A 9,724-nucleotide genomic window follows, 5' to 3' on the forward strand; every position below is an offset into this window, starting at 1 on the left:
GTTGGAGATATTTTGTGGTTTCAATTTTGTGTTCTTCGACGTTAGTCTGGGGCGCCGTCAGCCATTAGGTGTGCTAGCCGCTCCCCCCGCCGATCTCCACAAGGGATGTGAGGACTCTAAAACTTCACCAGAGCGTTCCTCAGCATGAGGGTGAGTAGATAATGGCTGAATTTTCATTTTTGGGTGCACTATCCCTTTAAGCAAACATATGACTAAGAAATGAAATATGTTCTTTTTGTAATAACTCACTCTGCACTTTGACTGTTAAGCATCTATTCATATACCAGGTAAAATATTATAAGATGCTTATTTTAACTGTTTCTTCAAGTTGCTCCCTTTGAATTTTTCAGCTGTGTTTTGTGTGACTTTTTAATGCAAACAAAACTGGCTCCTACACACGTGGCCCAGATGTGGGAAGATCTGTGGTGATGTGGAGGCTGTGTGCACCATGGGGAAGGGCTTGGCTGTGCACTGTAAAAAATACTTATGCATCATAATGAGCTTAAAAAATGACCCAAAGCAAGACATAAAATGAGTAAATAAAGGAACTACAAATCATTTCATCTCCTCTAAACATATTCAGATTTAATAAGGCTCTAATGTCAGTGCAATTCCACGACAATGCATCTTCAAACTAATTAATCTCCACTGGAAACATGACAATGAAATTATAGTATCTAATCAAAAATATTGCTTATTTATGTCATGCTATGCAGGACTCACGTGTCTTGCTTGAGGACAAACGTGTTTTAGGACCTCTCGCAACGCCAAATAACTTTTAAATGTGTTTTATTTTTTGCAGTGTACCCTCTTTACGCACACTCCGTCTGAAATTTGATTCGAGTTTAAAAAGCCCCGGCAGTAGCCACAAGTCAGAGAGCAGCGGGTTTCTCTCTGTGAGCATCAGGTAGCTCCATATACGGGTTGGAGAGGCACCTCACAGCCGCTCTGGCACTGTATCTGCTAGGGCGCACAGAGGGGCAGTGCCATGCACACTCCTGACTATGCGCTGCTCCTGAGCGGAGGTAACCAGTCTCTGGTTTTCAGTCCCTCTACTGACCTAACGATGGAGACGCCTGGAAACAACACCGTCCACCCGAACGGATCCGATCCGTTTGCGCGAAACGAGGAGGTGGCCCAGATCGAGATAATGGTCCTGAGCATCACCTTCGTGGTTGCTGTGATTGGGAATGTGAGCGTCCTGCTGGCAATGTACAACACAAAGAAGAAGATGTCGCGGATGCACCTTTTCATCAAGCACCTCAGCCTGGCTGACCTGGTGGTCGCCTTCTTCCAGGTGCTGCCGCAGCTCTGCTGGAAGATCACCTACCGCTTCTACGGTTCAGACTTTCTCTGCAGGGTCGTCAAGCACCTCCAGGTGATGGGGATGTTCGCGTCCACTTACATGATGGTGATGATGACCGTGGACCGTTACATTGCCATCTGCCACCCTCTGAAAACCCTCCAGCAGCCCACCCAGCGCTCCTACATCATGATCATCTCCACGTGGATGTGCAGCCTGGTGTTCAGCACCCCGCAGTACTTCATCTTCTCCCTGAGCGAGATCAAGAACGGCTCGAAAGTAAACGACTGCTGGGCGCACTTTATCGAGCCGTGGGGCGCCAAGGCGTACATCACCTGGATAACTGTGGGCATCTTCCTCGTGCCCGTGGTCATTCTCGTGATGTGCTATGGGTTCATCTGCCACAGCATATGGAATAATATCAAATACAAGAAAAGGAAATCGACGGCTGGTGCTGCGAACAAGAACGGGCTGATTGGGAAGCATTCAGTCAGCAGCATTACAACGATATCCAGAGCCAAACTGAGGACTGTAAAAATGACTTTTGTGATAGTTTTGGCGTACATCGTTTGCTGGGCGCCGTTTTTCACAGTGCAGATGTGGTCTGTGTGGGATAAAAACTTCCAGTGGGTTGGTGAGTGCTGGATAAATAACACTAGACATGTATTAATTACTACTGAATTTAAATCTTTTACAGCTTTAAGAATGATGTGATGCACTGACAAAAACATAACAGCCCAGAGAAAGCACTTCATCACTTGCCACTAAATGAAAAACTGATGCGCAAACTAAAATCCAAGTGCGCGCAGGCTTTACGCACGGGTTTATTTGGCATACAAAACCAAAAATATGCGTAAATAGCGCAAAAAGATTAACCTTACACAACCCCAACATGTTTAAAATGATCTATTGTTTGCAATCTACTTAATTTAGATGTCATTACTGAGTGCATCAGTGTTAGCCTTTAGGATTTAAAATTTCACTGCAGAAAAGGTCTGGTTAAAATTAATTTTTATTAGGGAAGAAAGTAAGATATAAGCCAGAATTTCAGCCTCCTCATATGTGAGTTCCTTGAAACACTAACACCCTTCACCTCATATCAAGTTTAATCTTATTTTCTGTACAATATTTGATCCAGAAACAATAATATTTTAATTTGTGAGTTTTGCTTCAGGTTCTTTTGCTGAATTAACTTTTCTGGGATGAAGTCAACATGTGCAGCAGGCAGATTAGCTCACTAATATCAAGAAAATTTGACACTTAATCCAAAGATATCTGATCTGCAACAGAAACTCAAACTTGTGCACTCGGTAGATTTCCTCTTCTTTAAAGTAAAAATCAAGTTTTACATTTCAACACCAGCTGAATTGACTTAGACAGGCATCTCTGCAGCCGAGCCTGGACCAGATGTTTTGTGGATTAATCACCCCTTTCCTCTCTCTGCTCTCCAGATTCTGAGAACACAGCAGTGACTCTGTCTGCGCTTCTTGCCAGTCTCAACAGCTGCTGTAACCCGTGGATATACATGATCTTCAGCGGCCACCTCCTCCAGGATTTTGTGCACTGCTTCTCCTGTTGCTACAAAGTGAACACTGACTTCAAGAAGGAGGACTCAGACAGCAGTCTCCGCAGAACAACGCTGCTGACTAAGATGACCAATCGGAGCCCTACGGGCAGTTCTAGCAACTGGAGAGAGCTGGACAATTCTCCTAAGACTTCTATTCAGGCGGAGTAAACATGCAGCCAGGCAACTCTGTTTACTAGGGTGGGGATGAACACAAGTGGCATCGAGGTACACTTACAGTCTCTACTTATCTTAACTCTGGGCAGGACTGAAATGTCCCTCAAACTTAAGAAACCCTTAAGCAAATTAAGTTTGCTGCATAGAAATCAAAAAGAAATGAAGAAATAAGGTGTTGGCAGCAAGGACACAATATATAGACACATTTTTTGTGTCTTCTTGCTGGATTCTGTGCGCAAAAGTTTTCTTTTATCACATAACCTCAGCAAAAATATTAGAAGAACATTGGAAAAGGAAGTGAAATTCCCAAGTTTTACTTCTAATTTATTATGTTTTTATATCTCCACAATTGTTTATAAAAGCACCAGATGCTAACAATTATGTCTGTGCATCATTTTGTTGAATTTATAGTTGTAATATTTTTAGTGTTTCAACAGCCCCGAGTTCTGTAGTCAAAAGCCCAAAAAGAAAACCCTTCTCCAGGAATACTGATGCTTTTACTGGTGGTTATGTTCCCCTGCTGTGCTGCCGAACACCCTTTCCTGTTGGAGTGTTTACAAAGACAAAACTGACATTGCAGCCAGGAGGTGTGCGGTGGTGAAAACGACTCTCCAGACCGCACGTCTCTAAGTAACCGAGGCAGTCGCCTCATCCTTTGTGTTTGGCTTTCCATTTTGTTGTTTTTCTCAGAACCACATTTTAGTGGCTTGCATAAAAAAAAAATAAACTTTGCTTCAGCCAATCACAAAAAAAGAAAAAATAACGGGTGTGGGGTTTAAGAGCGACAACTATTAATCAGGCTGTTGCGTGCATCCAGTTATTTCATGTTGCAGCAGTGTGGGTCTCTGAAGAATGGCTTTCATTTCTGCTCAGCAGTAGAAGATGGGATCCATTTGAAAATAGCTGGATATGCACCTACGCACACACACACACACACACACACACACACACACACACACACACATACACACAGAGTCCAGGGCCGGTGGGTGTTTTGATGAAGTGAGATTGACCACAGTTGGAGGAGTCTACCGACAGACCCACAGACCCCTCCCATGGCTTTCACCAAATGTTGGGCAGAAGCTCGCACATTCCACACACTCTGCGTCAACACACTTCCTGATTTTTTTCCAACATCCTGCACCACTGGGGGTCTGTTTTTGGCTTCATTTGCACTCCAGACAAAAACAATCTCCTGCACATTAATGCGATGCGCAGCACTGTAATTGTTGTCAGACCACCATGAGAACATGTATGTTACGCTGTATCAAGACATTTCTATCTGACTGTACAGTATGTTTGTACATAAAAAGCATTAAATATCTGTATATAGGAATAATATATGTAAATCTGTTCCACATGAGTTCTATTTGTCTGTAATGGCTTGTGTATATTGAAAAGAAATTAAATATACTATAAATATATGCTGAAAAATACATACTGATGCACTGAATGCTACACTGGCTTTGTGTCCTGTTTTCACAACCGTGGCAGGGATGCTTTGTTTATGCTTTACGCAGTTGCTACACGACCATAGAAACGTCTGGTGTTATTTTTGCGGAAAATTGAGCAATTGTGAATTGAAATCTGTGGCCAATCTAAGCACGCATAACCTGCCAAAATCTGGGGTTATGCAACGTTACATGACCTTTCAACCGAAAGTAGTGTGAACAAGAAGTCCTGTTAATGAGAGGCTTTTAGTCAACGCAAGGCTGCAGGCACGGAGCCGGAGAAGCAAATCCCACCGACCCCTCAGAAAAAAAAAATGAATAGCCTGTTTCCATCTTTATAACATTATTTATCAGAAGCAAGAGCATCTATTGTTTATTTGTTAGTGTCCCCATTAGCTGTTAAACACATTACAAATACAGCCCACACGAATCAACACATTTGATTCCTATACTAAATAAATACTATATGCAATAAATGACAGCTGCTACTTTCTACACATGCAGGGCAACATAAATGAATGGCACCCAGACTTATCGTGGGCTACCTGACAAATATAACACAATAAAGGCTTAAAGATGAATATGCCTGTGTGCCCTATTATTAAAGATTCAAGACTCTTATTTGCCATTACCTCAGGTACAAGTGTAAAAGGCCATTGGCATTCTTGTGCGGATTGTTGGTCACTAGGCATGGATGCATTACTGAAAGGGCCTACCGGGCACAGGCCCAGCAGCCCAGAATGTCAGAGGCCCCCTGGCCTTCATCTGCAAAATATCACTCAAATAACTACATACTGACCAGGAAGAGTCTCAAAATGACCACAAGAAGATGCAACGGAACTGCAAAGAGGCACAAAACCACAAACGACGCATAACGCCTACAAAGAGATGCAAAACAACAACACAAAAAGAGGCAACACCACAACATTTGTGTGTCTTGCTGTTAGGTAGGAGAGGTGGTGGGGCCTTTTGGATATCTGGGCTCATTGTCTAATAATTCATCCATGTCACTGGGTAAATGTGTGGCTAATTAACTGCAGATTGAGAAGCGCTCACAGTAGATAACGTAACTCTAGAACCAGCAGTAACAATTACAATGGCAGTATGTTAAGTGTATTTAAGATTATGGCAACATTTGCAGACAGGGGTTCACGGTTGACTGCCGTAGTATAGTATTGTTTCTTAATTTATATTTTTGAATCGATATTTTGGGGGGCGGGTTGGCCGTTAGGTCAATGAGCTGGCCACACATTATTGATATCCACATACATAAAACAATAATTTAATAGCTTGTATAGCTGTAACACAGATTTAAATGCAACACTTTTGTTTTCGCTCACAGTTTTCACAGGTTTAAGTTTTGGTCACAAATTTGTCAAAATCCATGTTTGTGAGCATCCCACCTTTTCCAGGATAATCCATCCATCCGACAGGTGCAGCATATCAATATGCGTCATTACCACACATGTGCTCCTTGGGATGGTCACAATAAAAGGCAACTCCAAAATGTGCAGTTTGATCACACAGCACAGTGCCACAGATGACGTTTTGAGGGAGTGTGCCATTGGTATGCTGACTGCAGGAATGTCCACCTAAGCTGTTGCCCGTGAACTGAATGTTCATTTCACAACCATAAGACGTCTCTGTCGTCATCTCTGTGAATCTGGCTGTACATCCAGCTGGCCACACAACCGCACAAGTCAGTTACAGTGACAAACTGCTGTCAGGTCAGACTCGGATGAGGACGATGAGCATGCAGACGAGCTTCCCTGAGACGGTTTTGTGCAGATATTGTGGCTGATCTCAGACGATCTTGGAGGTGAAGACACTGGATGTGGACGCCATGAACTGGTGTGGTTACATGTGGTCTGCAGTTGTAAGGCCAGTTGGATGTACAACCAAATTCACAGGAATGACATTGGCGGCAGCTTATGGTGGTGAAATGTACATTCAGTTCACAGGCAACTGCTCTGGTGGACATTCCTGCAGTCAGCAAGCCAATGGCACGCTCCCTAAAAACTGCTGTGGCATTGTGTTGTGTGCAACTGCACATTTTAGATTGAACTCTTATTGTGGCCTCCCGAGGCACAACTGTGTAGTAATGATGCTGTTTAATCTTGCTATGCCACACCTGTCAGGGGGATGGATTATCTTGGAAAAGGAGACGTGCACCCTAACACAGATTTGAGATGAAAATTTGAGAGAAATATATCTATTGAGTACATAAAAAGTTGCAGCTCCTTATGTTAAACCTGTGGAAAAATGGGAGCAAAAACAAAAGTGTTGCATTTAACTTTTTTGTTCAATATAAATGTTCCTGTGACTTTAAAATCAAATCAGAGAAAGACAGATATCTCAAAAACAAGGGCAGATAAAACCAAACCTGCACTGCTGCATACTACTTTAATGAGAAAATATTATTTTTTGTAATGTGGGTGATCTGACGTCTATTAGACTCCATCAGGAGTGAAACATCATTTCATTTGATTATATGATAATACTATTGTCTAATTTAGTTATCTCATTTTCCTGTTTTTTATCCATTATCCTGCGTAATAATATGTGTCACACCTCATGAAATCATAATTGTGTAATGTAATAATGCCGAACAGCTTCATCCAGCAACTTCTGGAGTCTGCACTGGATCATGAAATCATTTGAACAACATTTTTAATATTATACCAGCATGCCACATTATTCTAGTAAAGCACATTGTTGTGAAGAGCTTGTGTTATCGACCAGCTTCTTCATAGTAACTAAACGCTCCCATCCACCTTGATCCCCTATGGTTTAGTCCGTCTCTGAACTCATAACATGAGGGTCTGCAGTCACGTCGCAGGGGAGGGGGAAAGTCCTACAGGAAATCATGTGAGCCCTCCAAATGGGGTAGCAAAAGTTAAGGCCTGCTATAAAGATAGAGGCGGTCGTTGTAAGTAATAAAAAGGAGAATAAAACAAGCATCAGGCAATCCCAGCTGGTATCAACTGGGATTACGCAGCTACGATTTCTACTTAAGGAGGTGGAGGGAGTACTTCTGTAGCTCTGATGGACATATCTCAAATTCCCAGTCCAGCACTCACTCTGCCTCTCATTAGACATGCCAATCATCAAGTAAAGCATGCCTTTGAAAGGCTGGCCATGCTAACATGATCGGACTAAGGTCATCAGTCAAGGTCTAGACTGAGAAAATACTTCAGCGGGCAGTGATTGAGTTTCTCCAGAGAGCTTGAAAAACTAAGGCTGCAAATTAGGGAGCCAGAAAACAGACGAATCTTATTAGCAAGGGTCATAAAAGGAATAGCATTGCAATAAAAGAGACGCTCTGTACCAACGCTGACTTTTCTGCTCATGAAAATAAACACATGCCTTCAATGCAATTCATTTCTGTGTCTAAAATGTATCAACTATGTGACAAACTGGGATGGATCGGCTTCGTCCTTGCTTTCTTTTGCACTTGGATATGTTTTCTTTTTGTGAGGACAAAAAAATCAATCAAAAAATCTATATAGTGTCCGGTTCATACAGTATGTACTGGGCTGCCAGTGAGATGAATGCAGGAGGAAAGATGAATGGGTCCATCTGGGGCTTGTGAAGAGCAACAAAGACCTTCATATCCTATATGACCTTTGTGCATTTTATCAATACCTCAGGAAACGTACATCACCTCACAGCTGGATGCCTCTGCCAGACAGCAAGCCACATTTCTCATTCATGTCTGTTCAGACTCATATAGTATATGGAATGAAGACTTTGGAGGAAATGTGTTTCTTTTTGGCAAAATATAGACATGTACGATTCTAGTAATGATTTCCAGTGAGAAACATGCTGTCTTCAGAGCTTCATCACATGACACAATGACAATCACCTAAAGCTCAAGATCAGCACAATCAGTGAGCTTCTGGTGGACTACCAAAGGAACAGGACAGAACACAAAGTTGTAGCCATGACAGGAGACAATGCTTCAAATATGGATGTTGCTGCAAAGACGGTACATATTCTTAAACGTGGATGTTTCACACAAATCAGTTCCAAGTTGGGCTGTGTTTTTGTACAGCATTATGATGTCACAGTGAAGCTGACCCTTGACCTTTTGGATATGAAATGTCTTCATCATCCTATGCTTTTGGACATTTGTGTGAAATTTTGTCATGATGAATTCTCGACAACGTCTCATGGAAATGCGTGAACAACCTCTTAATAACACATTAAAGAGGCAACAGATAGCATCTTTTCCTAAATATATCATTATGAAAATAATGTGGGTTGCACAGTGTAGTGGCCACAGTAAAATCAGACTATCAGCGTTTACATAGGTTACTTAGTGGCTTTGCAATCTTTGCAATAAGCTTCTGCCACCGGTGCTGAAATTCGTACTCGTACTCATCGTCCTCCGCTTATCCGGGTCCGGGTCGCGGGGGCAGCAGCCTCAGCAAAGAAGCCCAGACAGTCCTCTCCCAGCCACCTCTGTCAGCTCTTCCGCGGGAACCCCGAGGCGTCCCAGGCCAGCCGGGCGATGTAATCCCTCCAGCATGTCCTGGGGCATCCCCGAGGTCTCCTTCCGGTTGGACATGCCCGAAACACCTCCCAAGAGAGGCATCCAGAAGGCATCCTTACCAGATGCCCGAACCACCTCAACTGGCTCTTCTTGATGTAGAGGAGCAGCGGCTCTACTTCGAGTCCCTCCCGGATGTCCGAGCTCCTCACCCTATCTCTAAGGCTGAGGCCAGCCACCCTGCGGAGGAAACTCATTTCGGCCGCTTGTACTCGCGATCTCGTTGTTTCGGTCACTATCCAGAGCTCATGAGCATAGGTGAGGGTTGGAACGTAGATCGACTGGTAAATCAAGAGCTTCGCTTTTTGGCTAAGCTCCCTCTTCACCACAACGGACTGGTTAAGCGTCTGCATCACTGCTGACGCCGCCCCAGTCTGCCTGTAAATCTCCCGCTCCATCTACCCTCACTCGTGAACAAGTGAACAAGCCGATCCTCGGCTACAGAAGTTGGCTCTTGGTGCTGAAATTTCGCGGGAAAAATCTGCTTTACGGCAGGAAACGTGTCATGTATTGCGAAAGTTGGGCATGAGATAGTTGAGTCACGAGCACAATGGCAGACGGACAAAGTTTGGAGACAAGTGAAAAACGGCCTAGCAAAAGAAAAGGAGTTCCTCTGTGTGAGGAGGCAAAGAAGAGCAAAAAGGAGAGTGATAGAAGAAGAGGGAAAACAAGAGTAA

General features: G+C 43.3%; 1 protein-coding gene across 1 annotated transcript; it reads left to right on the forward strand.

The window, feature by feature from the left end:
• The first annotated feature begins 880 nt into the window (after positions 1 to 880).
• avpr1aa (arginine vasopressin receptor 1Aa) lies at positions 881 to 4,905 on the forward strand. Its single transcript, XM_050073425.1, has 2 exons — positions 881 to 1,937; positions 2,755 to 4,905. The coding sequence occupies exons 1-2, from the start codon at positions 989 to 991 to the stop codon at positions 3,036 to 3,038; spliced, it is 1,233 nt and encodes a 410-aa protein (XP_049929382.1). The 5' UTR covers positions 881 to 988; the 3' UTR covers positions 3,039 to 4,905.
• Positions 4,906 to 9,724: the final 4,819 nt, after the last annotated feature.

This window comes from Epinephelus moara, chromosome 20 (genome assembly GCF_006386435.1).
Source record: "Epinephelus moara isolate mb chromosome 20, YSFRI_EMoa_1.0, whole genome shotgun sequence".
NCBI classification, from domain to species: domain Eukaryota; kingdom Metazoa; phylum Chordata; class Actinopteri; order Perciformes; family Serranidae; genus Epinephelus; species Epinephelus moara.

Coding starts and splice junctions, on each gene's coding strand:
- avpr1aa (XM_050073425.1), top strand. CDS start 989: ATGCACACTCCTGACTATGCGCTGCTCCTGAGCGGAGGTAACCAGTCT. Junction 1,938..2,754: donor TAAAAACTTCCAGTGGGTTG/GTGAGTGCTGGA, acceptor TCTGCTCTCCAG/ATTCTGAGAACACAGCAGTG.